The sequence below is a fragment of the Hyperoodon ampullatus genome (assembly GCF_949752795.1).
Source record: "Hyperoodon ampullatus genome assembly, chromosome: 17".
NCBI classification, from domain to species: domain Eukaryota; kingdom Metazoa; phylum Chordata; class Mammalia; order Artiodactyla; family Ziphiidae; genus Hyperoodon; species Hyperoodon ampullatus.
Genome location: NC_136930.1, coordinates 70,948,290 through 70,966,383, shown reverse-complemented (window position 1 = coordinate 70,966,383; position 18,094 = coordinate 70,948,290). Strand labels below are relative to the sequence as shown.

Below are 18,094 nucleotides of genomic sequence, written 5' to 3'. Positions count from 1 at the left end.
TTCCGCTCTTGATCTCACTTAAAATCACATCCTGCTTTCTTTTGGCTAGAGTCTTTTGTAGAGCTCAGTGAAGATATTACAGATGTTTCATACAACTTGAAGATAAAATACTACCTTAAAATTCATTGCGTAATGAACACATGCAAACTAGCAGCATATTTGGAAGGCGGTTCATCTGGAAAGCACTACCTAGAAGACTTGGAGTGGGACCCGGGCGCTCCCTCACTCTCTTCATTTTCCATGCTGGGTGTATTTATTGAAAGAGATCCACTTGCTGCCCATTCCTCACCGGGCACTCTGTGTCAGCCCAGGGGGTCAGCTGGGCATTCTCTGAACCAAGAGTGAGTAAATTACCCCAAATTACCCATTGGCATCAGCCCGGGAGCCTGGGTGTCAGCTGGGGTTCTCCGACTGTGTCAGAAGAGCCACCTTCCGTTAGCCTTGTTCATTGCCAGAGGGTTTAGTCTGTCTCAGTGCAGGGACGATAGACATTTACCAGTTTGAACAGAACAGAAACTCTAGTTTTCTTCACTTTCCAAGAATTGCTTCTTTGTAGCGAGCATGGCTGCAGAGCAGAACTGGGCTGCCATCGCCAAGCATGACAGGACTTTAAATGCCTGGCCCTGGAAGCGGGGGCCGGAGCGGCCGTGTGCTGCACCAGGGCTGCCAGCTGTGCAGTCCCTGCACGGTGTGCGTTCATGCGGGCAGGCAGGCGCCCAGGTGGGCCATTCATCTGCATAGTGATCAGGAGCAGATGGCCTCTTGCTGCTTCTGGGGACTCAGCTGAGGGCGCACTGAGCAAGTGCCAGCCTTTATATTCTCAGCCAGCCTTCAGCGCAGATGGACCAGGGCCCTGTCAGAGAGAGGAGGTGGGGGGAGAGGGGCTTCTTAGAAATAAGACCAGGCATCGTGGTGCACGAAGAGCCTTTAAGCTGAGCACCATTCCCCACGGAGAAAGCAGAGCAATGGTCGTGGACCTCACTTCTCGGCTGACCAGCCAGACCCACCTGTCCTCTTGGTCCCCGTAGGACAGTACTAGGCTTTGCCACTTGACCACTGCCTCTCACCACGGGGCCTGCTGTTTGTTGGTTCCTCTCTGATCCTTTGTCTGAACTTCTCTTCCTGGCCCATCGGAGGCAGGAGAAGGCAGCGGGGAGCCCGCACTTTGCAGTCAGAGGGACTCAGGGGTGATGCTGGGTGTTTGTAACAGGCTCAGGAACAGTTCAGCTTCTCTAGGGCCCAAGGACTAAGGAAGAAGATGGCGGGAGGGGCTTTCTGATGGGTGGGACAGCCTCGCTTCAGCTTCATTAAACAGATTACAAGTGAAGGCCTCTCAGACGCCTGGCCCTGTGCTGGGCTCTGGGGGCCCAGAGAAGAACCCGGCCTGTCCCTGCCCTCGGGGAGATGAGGCTTCAGCTACTTCGTGGTCATGCTGGCTGACATTGTGTGTATGCTCTCGGCTTTTGTAGTTGATTCATGGTGTAAAGCCAGATTCAGCTTATGGCAAGCTCTAATTCTTGTTTTTTTAATTTTTTTTTAATTTTTATGTAAACGTTATCTATTCCTGCTGTGTCATCCACGTATTGAATTGTAATCTGTGGTGAATTCTTTTATAAAGTAAAGTGTCATTTTTAAAAGCAAAAAGTCCTATAGTATGTTTCTACCTCTTTATAGCATCCAGTATATTCTACAATTATTTATGCACACTTATCTCTTAAAACTGCCCGATGCAGATCAAAAATCGGGCACGATTTAGATCAAAAATTAGAGAACATCAGGTAAGCATTGGCAGTGACTTTGGGGATAACTTGTTTTGCCCCATTCTTTAGCTTTTTAGGAGTCATTGTGTTCTGCAAGGGGTGGATATATGTAACCGTCTTGACTTTCCCTTTGACCTTGCAGAGTACACTCTGAATCATGATGTCATTTACTAATATTTCTTTTCAGTTTGCTGTTATCATGTTTGGTGCTGACACTAATTGTATGACTAAGGACTTTTTCCAGCAGTTAAAAAAAACCCATGATTGTTTCTACCAGATCTAAAAATGTTCAAGCACCTGGATGATTGGGACAAGCACGAAAAGACTCTCATTTATAGAACACAGAAAATTGTTTGTTTTAATCCACCTGCCCCATTAGCCAAGTTTTTTCCTGGCCTCGTCTTGAGAGAGATTTCCTTCAGCCAGCATGCCGTCCTAGGAGCTTGCACTTCTCCATTTTCTGTCTTCCCTTCAGGCGTCCCATCGGTGGGTTTCTGTGTGGGTCCGGCTGTGGGCAACTTAAATCACGGGAAGCCCAGGCTTCCTGAGTTGCCTCAGACTGTCTCCCTCTGGTTTCTCCCATTTCTCCGGCTTCTGCTTTATTACTTCCTGGTTCTGACTTCACCTCCCTGACAACCCCTATTCCAGCGCTTTCCAAGCCTGCACCATGTGCCTGTCCGTGACCCTCCACCCACCCCGTGTTCATCTCTAATGCAGGGCTGTGCCGAGTGGGTCCTGTCTCTTTGTTAGAATGTTCTGAAGAAGTAGTTCTTTGGCAGACTACTTCAGGTTTGCGGCTGTGATTCTTGGAAAGAGACAACTCCTGTCCTTTCCTTCCCCGTGTTTCCTTCTCATTTAGGAATTGGGAAGAGCACGCACTCCTTTATGCTTCACTTTGATATGAAGTGTTTCTTACCCCTCAGGCTGCAGGGCTTTCCAGAGCAGGGTCTGGGTCTGTGCCCTGTCAGTCTTTTTTTTTTTTAACAATCTCTTTAGGTTACTTTTATTTATTTATTTATTTTGTAGCTAAGCTTGTTTTCTTTTTTTTTTTTTTTTAAACATCTTTATTGGAGTATAATTGCTTTACAATGGTGTGTTAGTTTCTGCTGTATAACAAAACCCCTCAGCCTTTATGTCCACCATGCCTGGCACATGGAAGGCACCTACTAACTGGAAGATGAGTAACTGAACTTCTTCTTAGGCTGTAAATCTGAAGAAGACCATGTCTTCTCCGCAGTGTTGATTGATGACAGATGACTCTGTGGGCTGGTTGGCTTCATGACAACAAGATGAGTGGCTCTGCCTGCCCTGTCAGCTGTATTCTCCGTGCCCACGTGGTGGCCTGTGGCGGGGGATGATATTTATTGTATCACGTGAAAGACTGAAGAAGCAAAGGCGCTGCCCGAAGTGGTAAAGGGGCCTGCATGGCACTGTGGACCAGTGTCTGTATCACACGTGTATATTTCCTTTACTGTCATCCCGCAAAAGGGTTGGGGTTGTGTGCACTCCCTGACTCCATCACTGACACAGGAGGATATTCTATGCATCTTGGTATTTGCTCCTTAGGGAACGAATCTGACCTTGAACTGGAGAAGAAGTATAAGGAGGATGATCGAGAAAAGGCCCCGAAGAGGCTGCGGACTCAGCGGGCGGAGAAGGTCCAGAAGGTCTGCTCGGGAAAGGAGGCCGCGCAGGTCTCCGGAGCCAAGAAGCCCATCATAAGTGTGGTTTTAACGGCTCACGAAGTGATTCCAGGTGAGCCAAACGAGCGGGAGGGCACAGAATGGGACCCTCTGAGCGGGGCTGTGCCGCAGGCGGCCTGACAGCTGGGGCTGTGATCCTGAGCGGCTTCATCACTGTCGGGCTCTCCACTGAATTACCCGGTACCTTGGGATGATGGCTGACCTGTCACTGCCCAGGGCTGTGGTGGACGAGCGTGTCCAGAGGAAAGGGAGTGAGGGCTGCCTCTGTTGCTGCCTCCGCCACCTCTGCAGCCACGACCTGTCCTTGTCGTTTGAGTGGCCGCTCACAGGAGCAGTGGCCAAGGAGGGTGTCTTTTTCTTTGCCCCCTCACCAGCCCCTCTCCTGGATGTCCTCCCCGCCCTTACCGCCCCGTCCTGCGTGTAAGACCACTCGCACCACATGGAGGTCGGAGGCTTCTCCAAAACCCTCCACCTAACTTTTATTTTTCTTTTTTTGCATTTTTTAGTGGGTTCATCGTATATTTTATGATACTAGAAATTCCTGTCTCCTCTTCCTTAAACATAAAATAGCCAGTGGATTTCTTATACGACCCTTTTTAAAAAAGGTCTCTTCCAGGAAAGGATACTTTAGACAAAAAGCAGTTTATGATGGTAGATTCCAAAGTATAATAATGGGTTTTTTCCTATCCATTTGAGGTGATAGCTGTTAAATAAAATTTTAAAAAATCAAGTTTAGGATTTTGAGGACAACTAGAGCCTTTTTAAACATCTTTTTTCAGTGCTAATAGTATTGATAACTCATTATTTAAAATGAAAACGCTGAATAAATGCCTCTTGATACTTCAGTGCAAGGTAAGGTCATCAGTAGAGAAAAAGCCGTATAAGATTATGTGACTAGAAGTTGTTTCTGGAAAGTCACTTTGTCTGCCCCACCCTACTTCAGAGAAGTGTTATTCCGGGAAATGTAAATGCCAGGAGAGAGCGTCCTGTGTTTAGCTGTCTCTAGAGAAAGCTTCTGTAATGATTTCTTAAGAATTGATGGTAGTATTTTGAGATTTCTGTAAGGGGGGGTGAAAAGTGGTTAACTTCCTTTGCTATTCCAGAAACGAGAGGTAGATTGGAGCCTTTTCTTTAGTGCACTTGATATATAACGTGCGTGTGTGTGCATGTACCCTCGTGCACACACGCTTCTATAAACGGTCTTTGATCGTTTCACATCCTGGACTTGCACGAACAAAGGTAACCTTTGAGTTTTCCACTCCAGACCTTTCATTTCACAGGGTGGACACAGAGGGCCAGAGGCGGGAGGGTGATGTCATATTTGGGACCAGATCCCAGGCAGCTTAGATTCCTGTTCACAGTTGATTCCACGGCTCCATTCTGTCTTGATGCTGTTTTACATTTACGTAAAGTTTAACACATGTGGATCTATATGAAATCTTGCAGGGAAGCATATATGTATATATGGATCTATTTTTTTGTTTTTTAATAAGGAGATCAAGTGAAAATGTATCTCAGAAGAAGGTTTTGACTATTGGAAAACTTGCCCTTTCCCCCCAAACATACACACGTACACACACATGCATACACATATACAAACACGCAAGTTAAAGGTGTGAACTGAAGGAAAACCAGTCCCTTGCATGGGTGCCACACGGTAAAGAAATACGCTTCCCAGGCCCTGTCCCCTGCTCTGGGGGCAGGGGCGTGGTCAGGGCCCTCACGGCGCCTCTTTAATACGTGGTGCGTTGTGCCTCCATCTCAGGTGCTACCAAGATTGTTCCGGTGGAGGCTGGGCCCCCGGAAGCAGGAGCCACAGACCCCGAGGCCGCGGCGGCCGACCTGGCGCCCCGGAGAGGGTACCAGGAGTACGCCATCCAGCAGACACCGTATGAGCAGCCCATGAAGTCGAGCAGGTAAAGCGTCTGTTCTGTGCGACTCCAGCCACCGCTGCAGAGGGCGAGAGACGGGCGTGCTAGCTTATCAGGACGCTGTGTGCAAACCCATCTATGAAGGGTTTTGGTTTCTTGACTGAACCTGAGAACCAGCCCCTCCATTACGGCCCTAGAGTGCTGGCTGAGCCCAAGCAGCCTCTGTGGGATGCGCGGCAGATCTGCAAGCGTGCTTGGGAAACGCAGCGCCTTGGCTTAAGGAAGGTGGAGCGTTTTGCTTAAGGCAGATGTCTGCTTCACCTGAATAAAAAGAGGTGTGAACAAGGCCTTACTTAGTAAATTAGCTGATTTTCATAGCTCCACAATTGATAATGAAAAAGAAGATCTCTCTTTCCCCCCTACTTTCAAAAGTAGCATAAGCACCCTGTAGAAGGTTCCAACAGCCGTGTGATGTGCAGTTACAGTAACCCATAGTGCCTCTTCTGGTCGTGGTCACTACTATAGACAGTGTGGTTCACAGGCCACCATAATCTTTTCATGATACACTAAAATATAGCACTTTAATTTTGTTATTTTTTTTTCCTAGCATAAAATACCAAAGGCACTGTTATCAACCTATTTTTTAAAACTTACCACACCTTGACTTTTTCCTTTTCAGTACATATTTTTTTAAAGTGTGTTTGCTGTCATATAGATGCACTACAGTTTATATATAGCCAGTTTTTGCTTGACGGACAAGGTTTTGGTTCCTCCCTCTTTCAATACTTCTTCAAGACTTCCTGTGAGATAAATTGCTAGAATTGAAATTGCTATCTTAAAGGATATGCTTGCTTAAAACTTGAATCGACATTGAAAACTGTCCTCCAAATACATTGGGTGAATCGATGTCCCAGAGGGGACTAGCCTGCATGTCCCCCCACCATCCCCATGGCCACCAGCTCAGCTGTGATACGTACCTGCTGATATAGATCAGCAAACTCTCATCACCTGAGTTCTGTACACATTTTCCCAGCTGAGGGGAAAGACAAAATGCCAGTACAAGTGGGCTCCCTCTGTTTCTGGAAGAGGGGAAGTGAGGTGTTCTTGATGAGAGCGTAAGCTCTAACACCATACAGACCTGGGTTGGCTCTAGGCCCTTCTACTGGACTTCAGTCCAACAGATGAAACACCTTGTATGTGCCAGACACTGGGGATGTGAGAGAGATTAGGACAGACGTGGCCATTGCCTGGATGAGGCTCTGCTGTGAATGGACACAAATGCTTTTGCCTCTGAGCCTCTCTTACACCAGCCACAAGACTGTCCAGTAGAATCTGACTGAGTTTAGTGGTGGGAATAAATGATAACATATATGGAAAGTGTTCTTGTTGAATTACAGCATCATGTCATCTGGGTGCTTCATTAATCTGTAGCCTCACTCCTCTCTTCTTGCAAATGTGAGCAACGGAATTAATCGATAAAGCTGTAAAAATATGCACTCCTTTGGCAAAACTGAAATGGAATTAATTTTGAAGATCTTTCTTGTCTCAACGCAGGTTGATCTTTAGACCTTAGTTAATGATCTTCATAATATTTCAAGGTCTATTGGGGAGGGTTTCAATTCAATGCTAATCTAGTTACAGGTAAATATACCCAATATTTAATCAGTAGATTGAGGCTGTATTCCTGTTGTCAAGCGTTCTATTAATATTTTATAGTCTAAATGGTAAAACAGTTACAAAAGGGGCTTTTCGTATGACGAAAGTCTGGAAATCTATAAGGAAAAAAATTATTTGTAATCTCACTACCCTAAGATAAGCACTGTTAATATTTTTAATGTTCCCTAAGATAAGCACTGTTAATATTTTTAATGTTATTTCCTTCCAGCCTTTTTTCAGCCCATATATTTTTATAAAATCGAGTTTATATTTTATATGCAGTTTTGTGTCCTGCTTTTAATACTTAATCCCATTATACTTACTTTCCTTTGTTACTCAAATTATTCACAAACTCTGTTTTGTAGTGACGTGTTGTAGCATCTTGATCCACGACTCGGCTCTCCACATTGCAGCCAGTGAGCCCTTTGTAAAATGCCCATTTGATTGTACCCTTTAAGGCTTCACATTGCTGTTAGGAGAACTTGGCCTACAGGGTCTTCCACGGCTGCCACCTCTCCAGCCTGCTCCCCCTCCTGTGCTCCCTCTGGTTCTCTGGGCTCCAGCGCCTGCTCCAGCCATCCGGGACCTTTATATTTCCTTGATCTCTCCTGCAGGTGCCTCTTCCTCATACTGGATGCCTCCCCTCCCCCTGACTTGGTTAACTCCTGTTCATATGTCAGCTGTCTGCTCAAATGTCCAGTCTTCAGGGCAGCCTTCCCTGTGCCCCAGACAGATCAGTCCGCCTTGACCTCGGCTCCTAGAGCATCCTGTCTTTTTCCATCACAGGGAGCTGGTGGTCCTTATCTGCTCACTTATATGGTTACCAGACTGGCCCACCACTTACTATAGAAGGTACACTACAAGGGAGCATGAGTTGTGTTTGCTTTTGTCCCCATTGTGTCCCCAGTGCCTGGAATACTTTTTTGAAAGAATGAATGAATGAATGAGTTTAAAAAAAAATGTCCAAACTAGTTCCCTACGTTGGAACCTTCAAGCAGCTTCTACTCTTAAACTATTGTGAAAACTCATGCAATGAGCACCTTTGCTTGAATTTCGTATTCTTTCTTTTGCTAGATTCCCAGCAGTGGAATAACCGGATCAAGGGGTCTTATCTTTTAAAGCTCTGGCTGAATGCTTTCTAAAATGCAGTGGGAGAGAGTGCCTCTCTCAATGAATAGGGGACATTCGGAGTGAAATAATGTGATAGGAATCACCCGACGTCGCAGCTCTGTGCATCAGCCCACAGGTACAGGCTTGCGCTTGAGAGCCTGGCGCAGGCGGCTTGGCCACTTCTTCCGATTCATCACCCTTGGTGGGAGGCAGCACTGAGGGCTTGACCAGGTATTCGGGTAATAATACGAAAAAATCAGAGTCACAGATGCTCCTAAGACCACTTAGACCTTGCATTAGAGAAGGAAATACCGTGACTTGTTTAATTAATGCTGTGAATCCAGAGTTTCTTCCTCCAGTAAAATGATCACCTTCTGGGTATCTTTGTCATTTAAGAAAGGTCCAAATTAGTTTCCTTAAATTAGCCTTGGGTTTAGTGTGCAGGCATAGTACTGACTTTCAGATTTGAATGTTTTAATTACAACATGAGACTTCTACCCTCTGGTGTTTATGGACCGCAGTCTGCTTAAATATTTTTCATTTAAAACGTAAGGTAACCTGTGTTGGTCAGACACAGTTGAATGGATAGTTCCATAAATATAGACTTTACAGTTACAGTGGGTACAGCTTAATGGTATCTGATTAATGGCACTAAATGATGGTCAGTGTTTCTGAGGACCTACCTGGATAACCTGGGCAGAGTCCCGAGGGAGCAGTTATGGAGAGAGGAAGCCTCACCTGCCTCCTGGGCTCACCTGCCAACTCCTGTCCTGGGTGCAAGTTGCAGCACTTTGGTGACTGTCATTTGTTGATTTCAGAAACAAGGCACACCTGTTCCAATAGCCATGGAAGCTCCACACAGGAGGTCTTCTCCGCGTGTATGGTCCCACCGGCGAGGGGGGTTGGTGTTCACAGTGTTTCCAAGCAGTAGGAAGATGTGGAAGAATGTGCAGGTTCTAGTCTGCTTGGGTTCAAATCCTGGCTTCACCACTTACTAACTGTATGACCTTGGGTTATACTCAGTTTTCTCACCTGTAAAATGGGCATAATGATAGGGTTGAGATTAAGTACTTAGCAAAGAGTTTTGAGTGTTGTAAGTACTCAGTAATTGTTAGCCGTGATTACTATTACCATCTCATTCAGCATACACGTCGCCGTATTGAGAGAGAAAGGACCCGTGAGGCAGACCAGGCTTTCATTCTCTATCGCATATACCAAATCTGACACAGTGCCCGAAACACACAGGCGAGTGGTAATAAACTGGCAGTCATTTATTAATTAATGATGTCTGAGTTTAACAAATGGCAGTTGAACAACCTTATCTTCCCTGTCTGAGTTCTGAACCAGACATGCTGGAGGAGGAGGAAGACGGGGGCTCACACGTCAGGCCCATGACTGGTGGAGCCATGGGAGAAGGGAGCCTGGGGCAGGTCACACTGAGCTCCTGCTGGCTGTCCTGCACGTCTGCCTCCCCCCGCCTCGGTCCTTGACTGCCACCGCCAGACTCTCCTGGCTAAGCGCCTACCGTGTCACGTGCCGTCCACAGGCAGACGCCTTCTCACCAGAAAGGCAGAAGTGAGCGCGGCTGTGGAGGCTTGGTCCTGTTCTAAAGTCCCCGCTCAGATACGCGAGTTCCCTTTTCCTGGGGAGAAGTGAGGACGTGGAGAAAGGCCAGGGGTCTTTCACAAAAGGGTGGCCCTCACATGGAAACTTGCAGCAGAGAGGAAGTGTGTTGCCCTGACAGTTGATGGAATGAATAGGCAAGTCTGGATGATCACAGCTATTGAACAAACCCAAGCAGGTCATATCTAGTTTCATGGAGCAGACTGAGTTCATTCCATTAAGGCTGGTCGTGTTAGAATACCTGGGAATTCGTCCGGGTCAGCTTTGGAGCACCGCTGGCTACCGTGTGCCCAGCAACTGACACATCCCTCTGCCTTCTCTTGCCTCTCTCTTCCTTATTCTGCATCCCTCAACTCAGGCGTCTCCTCTTCCCAACTACCTTCATCTGTGTTAGAGGGCTCCTTCTCTTTTGCCTGCACGCGCACCTGTCACCACCCGCACACTGTCCTGCAGCCGCGTGTGCAGACCTGTCTCCTCTCTCCCGGCGCCAGGGCAGCAGGGGCCCGGTCTTCCTTCTCCGTGTGCACCTGGTCCGCTCCAGGTCTCCCTGTCCTGTTTGTTGATGAATGAATGTGTGCATCCATCCTCAGCCCCTTTTAACTCACGTTTAAGCCTTTGGAGTTCGGCAGCTGGAAGGGAGTAGGGGTCATCAGGAAGGTGCTGGATCTCCACCGGTAACGGTGCTGTCTTCTGTTCCTAGGCTTGGGCCCACCCAGCTCAAGATCTTCACCTGTGAGTACTGCAACAAGGTCTTCAAGTTCAAGCACTCGCTGCAGGCCCACCTGCGGATCCACACCAACGAGAAGCCGTACAAGTGCTCCCAGTGCAGCTACGCCAGCGCCATCAAGGCCAACCTCAACGTGCACCTGCGCAAGCACACGGGCGAGAAGTTCGCCTGCGACTGCTGTTCCTTCACGTGCCTGAGCAAGGGCCACCTCAAGGTGCACGTGGAGCGGGTGCACAAGAAGATCAAGCAGCACTGCCGCTTCTGCAAGAAGAAGTACTCGGATGTCAAGAACCTCATCAAGCACATCCGTGACGCACACGACCCGCAGGACAAGAAGGTCCAGGAGGCCCTGGACGAGCTCTGCCTGATGACGAGGGAGGGCAAGCGGCAGCTGCTCTACGACTGCCACATCTGCGAGCGCAAGTTCAAGAACGAGCTGGACCGCGACCGCCACATGCTGGTCCACGGCGACAAGTGGCCCTTCGCCTGCGAGCTCTGTGGCCATGGGGCCACCAAGTACCAGGCGCTGGAGCTGCACGTCAGGAAGCACCCGTTCGTGTACGTCTGCGCCCTCTGCCTCAAGAAGTTCGTCAGCTCCATCCGCCTGCGCGCCCACATCAAGGAGGCGCATGGGGCCGCGCAGGAGACCCTGGTCTTCACCAGCTCCATCAACCAGAGCTTCTGCCTCCTGGGGCCCGGCGGGGACATCCAGCAGGAGGCCCTGGGCGGGCAGCTGCAGCTGGCGGAAGAGGAGTTTGTGTTCCAGGGGGTGAACACACCCAAAGAGGCGGCCGGCGCCGGGGACGCTCGTCCCGAGGAGGGGTCCGAGGCCCCAACAGAGGCGCCCGCCGCGCCTGTGCGCTCGGCCGCCGCCCCGGCAGACAGCGCCGCCCCGGCACCCTGCGAGCTGGCAGCCTCCGCGGTGTCCTCGGACCTTCGTCGGCACGCGGTGGTTTCCGATGAGTTCCTGTTGAAGAGTGATCCCTCCTCTGCCGAGGCTCTAGCTGCTCCGGAGAAGACCTTGCACACCCAGCAGGGAGGCTCCAGTCCAGCTCAGGGCCAGGACGTCGCACCACTGCTGTCCAAGGCCAAAGGCGCCGCAGCAAACCCGGAAGCCCAGGGCGCCGAGAGCCCCCCGGCTGAAGGGCAACAAGTGGCTGCCCTCCCATCCGACGGCCCAGATCCCGGTAGGGGCCTCAGGGCAAACCCAGCCGAGGCCTCAGACCCTCCTCCGGGAGCTGGTGGGAGGGACGCGGCCCTGTGCCGGCCTGACTCCTGCACGCCCGCCCCCGAGCACCGGGCGGGCATCACTGCGTTCATGAAGATCCTGGACAGTTTACAGAAGAGGCGCATGAACACCGGCCTGTGCGAGAGGATCCGGAAGGTGTATGGCGACCTGGAGTGCGAATACTGTGGTAAGGGGGGCGCCGGGGCGCGCGGCTGGGGGCTGCCTTCCCAGCAGCCCCTCCCGTCCCCGCCTGGCTGTGGGTCACCTGGTGTTTGAGTTGAGCTCGTGTCTCTTTGCACAGAACGCCTTCTAAGTGAGCTAGCCGTCATTCGTAGATAGCGATGTGCACAGTGGTGCGTGCAGTTCAGCGCGTGAAGCCTGTGAAGGCAGCCAGGAGGGCGGGACAGCTAACCGTGCTGGCTCCGTCAGGCGTGCAGGCAGACGCTTAGCCCACGGCCTCTGCCAGAACTTTAGCCAAGAAGCACCTTTCTTCTGGCATGTGACAAGTTTAAAGTCGAGCTTTAAGCTGTGGCCATGTCCTAGATGAGCAGAGAGAGATCACAGAAGTGGCTGCAGCTCTGTGTAGGGAGACCCCGAGTGCAGCCCTCCCAGCTCGCCGTGAAAGCGTGGCCTCTGGGCCTCGTGGCGAGCTGGCAGGACAGGATGTAGATGGCCCAGGTGTCAGCAGAGTTTAGGGCCTCGTTGATCTCACGCGTGTGCGTACAGGTAGTTGGCACCGTAACTGGTCCTCGAGAAACATCCGTTTCCTCCTCTCCCAGCTGTGACATCACGCAGAAGTAGTAGCACCCTTAATATTTGCCACCTGCCACCTTTGAAAAGTCATGTCCAGCCAGAGATGTGGTGCAAAGTGTGAAGGGTGACCCGGACAAGCACGAGAGGGAGAGAAATTTAGTAGTTAAAAAATAATACTAATGAAAAGAAATCAACTTCAGGATAAAAGAAACTTCCTTGTTCTCATGTGAAAATATTTTTTTAGGCAAACTTTTTTGGTACCAAGTGCATTTTGACATGCATGTCCGCACCCACACCCGGGAACATCTGTATTATTGCTCCCAGTGTCATTATTCTTCCATCACCAAAAACTGCCTTAAACGCCATGTAATTCAGAAACACAGTAACATCTTGCTGAAGTGTCCCACTGACGGCTGTGACTACTCGACTCCAGATAAATATAAGCTGCAGGCACATCTTAAAGTTCACACAGAGCTGGTAAGTAGCACGCCCGAGCGGCAGCCCCGTCTCCCCTGGGTGCTCCCTGCTTCCTCACAGTGATGCATACGGAGGCGCCCGTGCTCCCTGTGAGCCCGGTGTGTGGGCGTCTGCCCCGGAAAACGGGGAGGTCCTTCTCACGAAACAGGCCCTCCACTTTACAAAGGCCTCCATCCCAGGGTTCCTGTCACAGGGACAGCCTCACATATGTTGGAAAAAAGATTACATTGAGTAAATTTGCTTTTCTATGCAGATTTTTAAGCATCGGAGAAAGTCTACAGAATAGGAGTAAAGCAAGGGTTTCTTAAATGACGTTTTAAAGAACCCTTAATAACAGGGCTGATAATAAGAATAGCCGCCACTAAAAGCTGTTGAGAGGGTGAGTTAGATGATGCCTGTCAAGTGCTAAGTACGGTGTTCGGGTCATAGTAAGAGCACAGTAAACGCTGATGATCACTGTTGTCGTATTACTGTACCATTTCTTGGAAAGTCTATGGAAGAATGTCTGTAAAGCACTTTAAAAAAAAGTGATATGTTAATTCAAGGTGCTGTTAATATTCATGGTGGCAAAATGTGTTTAATTCTCTGGTGGGTGTTGAACATGTAACACAATGAGTGAATGTTTATTTTAGCAAATGCTACTCTAACTTGAGAGGCTGACACCCGAGAGTGATTTGAGACTCTCCAAGTTATAAAGGAGGCGCACCTGGCCCCAGGTGTGCTTCTGCTTTAACTGAATTCCTTTCTAGGCCACAGACTGCGCACCATGAGGCTTCAGAAACTTGATGTGCCGCCTCCATTTTCTGGCCTAAAAATCACTAACGCTCCAGCAGTTTGTTACCAAGGGTGAAGTCAGGGTGTTTTGGGTTTTGTGGGTAGGTAAGAGCCTGCGCTTTGGGGTTGGATACCTGGATTCAGGTTTTGTCTCCAGTATCTGCACAGGCTGTGTGATGCTGGACAAGTCACTTGTCCTTTCTGAGGCTTGGTAGCCTTCTATATAAAATATATATTAAAAGGTATATCAGCTTTGTACATACACACACGTATATATACACACATATGCACTGACACATCCACCCATGCAGTCTACACATGTGTACACACATACCGCACACACCCCTGAACACATAACGCACACGTATGCACGTGTTTGTCTTTGTGTATGTGTATGGGTCTCCTGGGTTATTGGGAGGTTAAAATGAAGTGCTCTAGGTAAAGAACCTGGCTCAGAGCTTGTATAGGTGGCTGCGTGGCAGCTGCTGTATGTCACTTGGTACCTCTTGGTTCTCTTTCTCTCTCTCTCTCTCTCTCTCTGTGCGTGTGGGGCATGAAAGGTGTGCTATTCCTGTTTACTCACAGGCAGCGCACGCATTTACCTGGGGCGTCGAATGACTGTGCGCTCTCCCTGAGGCAGGCGGACTGTGTTGCCGATGTGGGAAGAGAGCATTCTTTATGGAAACAGGTTCCAGTATTTTGAGTTTAGACCACATTTGTCTTTAGAGCCTGTCAGTTATGTCTGTGATGAAGCCACAGGCACCAAGGGGATGGTGACACGGTGGAAAGACCTCCCCTTGTCTGTCATCACTGATTTCCCCTCCCTGAGTTCCTAGGCAGCGACCCGTCTACTTTCTGTCTCCATGGATTTGCCCATTCTGGACACTTCATGTAAAAGGAGTCATAAGATATATGTATATGCAATAATGGTGTGCATACTGCACCCCGCTTTCTCAGGGTGTGGTGAGGCTCCAAGGAGAGAGCACAAAGGAGCTTTGTGACGTGAAGGTGCCTAAGGACGCTGGTCAAGCGTGGGGAGGCGTCTCTCCGGCAGCGAGCCCAGTGCCGTTCTGACCTGCGTCCAGTCCCCACGTCCGTGTGGGCCTTGGTTTCCTTGCCTGTGACCCAGAGAGATGGGGCCAGGTGCGCCGAAAGTCTGGTTGGGCTCTCACATTCCATCCAACACTTACCTCTTTGCAACACAGATTCCCATGTGGTGGAAAAACTAAGGACATTTAAAGTAGAATGCATCCCCCTCTGTCCCTCCCAAAATGAGCCTATAGTCACGTCCATTCCGGTTGCACTAGGACTCCGGGATAATTTGGCTGAGTGCCCGTTTCTGTGACTCTCAACAACCGTTTCTTAGCTAAAGATACACCTAATGACTGGAGGGTGTGTGTACGTTTAATGTAGCTTCTTCCCACCACCTCCTCCCTCCCATTAGTAGCCAGATGGCGTGACTTGGAGTCAAGGATGTGTTGGCATCAAGGAAACGTGGGGACCTGGTCAAAGGAGTTAGTCAGTGACCGGAGCAAACCCATTTTATTTACAGCACTGTGCAAACTTTGTGAAAGGGAGACTTGAGAAAACATGGTTTCTTAACAATAAAAGGGAGGCTTTGGGTTCTAGCATGTTAGAGTTAAGACCCCATACCCACCTCTGTGATCTTGGGCAAATTGCTTAGCTTCCCTAAGCCTCAGTTTTCTCATCTGTAAAATGGAGGTATGGTACTCTCTCCGACCTCTCAGGATTGTGAGGATTAAACTAGAAAATAAGTATAGAACAGCCAGGTCAGTGTTTTTTCAGCCCCCAGGTCATGATCCATTATAGGGTTGTGAAATTAGTGGATTACAACCAATTTATCTTAAAAATGAAACGGAATAGAATGAAATAGAAATGATCAGCACTATTTACCCATGACAAGGTAATAGGTATTGTTTTCTGAGACCTTTTGTCCTGTGTTTCAGTGTGTTTATAGGCCACTGTGTGTGCAAGTATGTTCTGGGTGGTGATGTCAAATGGGTGACCTCCTGTGTAGGTCCCATTAAATAACTTTGTAAGTCATTGACCCCGATGATGTAAGTTATGACATCCTGAATCAGAATTACTTGGGGGTACACGTTATGAATGATATTCCTGGCTCAGACCTCCACCATAATTTGGGGGGGCGGACCTGGGGACCTGTTATTTAAATGAGTTCGCCCTGATACAGACATTTGACATAGCAGGAAGTCGAGCTTATGGGGGATGTTCAGGATATGTCAGTCTGTCCCCTGTGTCTCTGGCTTGTGTCCCTTCTCAGAAGATCTCTCAGGCACCCGACACTCAGGGCACTGTAGCAGTTACAAGTCCACCCTTGGGAAGAGCGGGCACATTTTGGTCTTGCGTTCAGACTCCACCCTCTGCAAGTGCTGTGGCTTCACTGCCTAACCTCTCCGACCCCTCGTCTGTAAAGTGGGACGGCAGTCCCCGCCTCTGGGGCTGCTGTGGGAAGTTAGTGAGAGAACGATCGTGAGGGACCCAGCGCAGGTCCAGGCGTGACGGCGAGGCCGGTCTGCACCAGCCCCTCCTGTTTAGTAGCGGTGGCAGGAGGAGGGAGGAGGAATAGTAACAGCAGTGGTGGTGCTTCCATCCAGGGTGAGGTGGCCTTTCAACAAACGTTTAAAATTGATGCCTGTCTTTGAGAAGTGTGTAGACTGCATTTGGCTATAAAGGTAAATGTATTTATGAAATCTTACGTGTCCTTGCTGGAAGTAGACTAAAATAATATATTGCCAACACAGAGAAGTAGATGGAGCGACCTCCAATATCTTTCTGGAAATAAATGGGTCTGTCTGTAGTTTTTTTTCTTTAAGTAGAGTAAAATGTTATTGAACTAAAGCGATTGGACAAAAGGTTTTTCCTTTCTAAGAGCTGCAAGAGTACGGTCTTTTCTTACGTGGCTGCAGACTGCCTGTTTCTGTGCTGCCCTGTTTGAGCATCTATCCGCAGTGCTGGGGACCTCGGGCAAGCGGAGTTTCCTGGGTCTAAAACAGCTGCCTGTTAGCAAGCCTGAGGGCCAGAAGTGAGGGGCCCGGCCTGGCAAAGCAGAGCAGCGCTCAGTGGACAGGAAGAGCCTGGAGTCGAAATCCCATATGGAGCACGTTTCTGGCTCTTTTCTAACTTGTTAAATTAGCCACAGTGTAAGTGTCAGTTTTCCTGTCTTTGTCACACTTTCTCGATGTCCCACGATGATTAGTGGCCTCTGTGTGCTGGCAGTTCTCACCAGCTTATGAACCCCTTGAGGGCAGGGCCAGAGTCTCCCACCTTTGTCCCCAGTGCTATGTCCAGCACAACACAGGGGCCCTGGAAGGTTTGAGGAATAAATGAGTGAGTCCACAGAGGTCAGCAGATGCTGGAACCGCGGCCTTTTTATTCCTGAGAAATTGTTCAGAGTGGAATCTCCCACCTTATTTTTTTAACCTGATGTCAGATACTTTATAGGTGTACTTATGTGATCGTTAATACACTTGGTGGCAGGGTGGAGGTAGATTTGATAGTTTCCACCCACCGCTGGTTTCAGGCTTGAGAATCGCCCTGTGGCTTCGGGGGCCGAGGAACCTGCCACAGAGGCGTAGGCTAAGGCGGGGTTCGCCCAGAGCTTCGAGCCGGCCTTGGAGCTTCAGCCCCGGAGCTGCTCCCACCCCGCCTCCTCCCCACACCCCATGGCCACTGCCTCCTGCTGCCACCTGCCTTCTTTCAAATTGTCCTGTGTGGCTTTGAAGGCCATTTCCATCAGAGCAAACAAACTGCGAGGGCTGGGCGGGGCTTCTTTACCGCCATCACGACGCGGGGCGCTCTCTACCCCTCTGCCGAGGACTCTTTTCACCGCTGTGCTTTGTAAGTTTGCTGTGTCAGTTTGGGTTTTCATCTCCTGTCGGGAACTGAGGTTTCTGCAAAAGAAATAAATGAGTCCTTAGACTGCACCCTTCTCCAGCACCCTCTCCCACTGCCTGCACCCTTCCGACAGTCTTCAAAGGCATCAAGAAGTGAGGGACCCTGATAAGCTCTAAGATAAATTGCTTTCAGACTATCAGAGATTAAAAGGAAAAAAATCAAATAGCAAGGGCTCAGGAGAGATCAGTGTAAACTCCTTCAAAGCCCTTCTGAATGCCTCCATCAGCTCTGATGATGAGGACACTGGGGCAGCCAGGGGTGGCGACAGGCCTCCTCCAGGGTGTGTGCTGCCCCGGACGTCTTTCAAAAGGGCGTGAGAGCACCAGTTCCTGTGTGCAGGTGCCAGGAGTGATGGGGTGACCTGGAAGGTCAGGGGCATAGTAGGTCACTGATTGGAGTACATTGACAAGCCTGGACCCTGTATTGTAGCCTGGGTGGAAGTCGGTGGCATCGGCCACTGCAAAACTGGGCAGAAA

The 18,094-nt window shown here is 49.4% G+C and overlaps 1 protein-coding gene across 5 annotated transcripts in view; it reads left to right on the top strand.

The window, feature by feature from the left end:
• ZFAT (zinc finger and AT-hook domain containing) overlaps window positions 1-18,094 on the top strand; it is a gene marked incomplete at both ends in the record, with an annotated part of 174,332 nt that overhangs the window by 61,119 nt on the left and 95,119 nt on the right. For 4 of the 5 annotated variants that reach the window (XM_079722448.1, XM_079722451.1, XM_079722450.1 and 1 more), the window contains 4 exons: window positions 3,327-3,515; window positions 5,229-5,379; window positions 10,424-11,865; window positions 12,676-12,908. In XM_079722448.1, the coding sequence (XP_079578574.1) occupies window positions 3,327-3,515; window positions 5,229-5,379; window positions 10,424-11,865; window positions 12,676-12,908 (2,015 nt within the window). The remainder of the gene's footprint in view (window positions 1-3,326; window positions 3,516-5,228; window positions 5,380-10,423; window positions 11,866-12,675; window positions 12,909-18,094) is intronic. The other variant, XM_079722452.1, reaches the window with a different exon arrangement.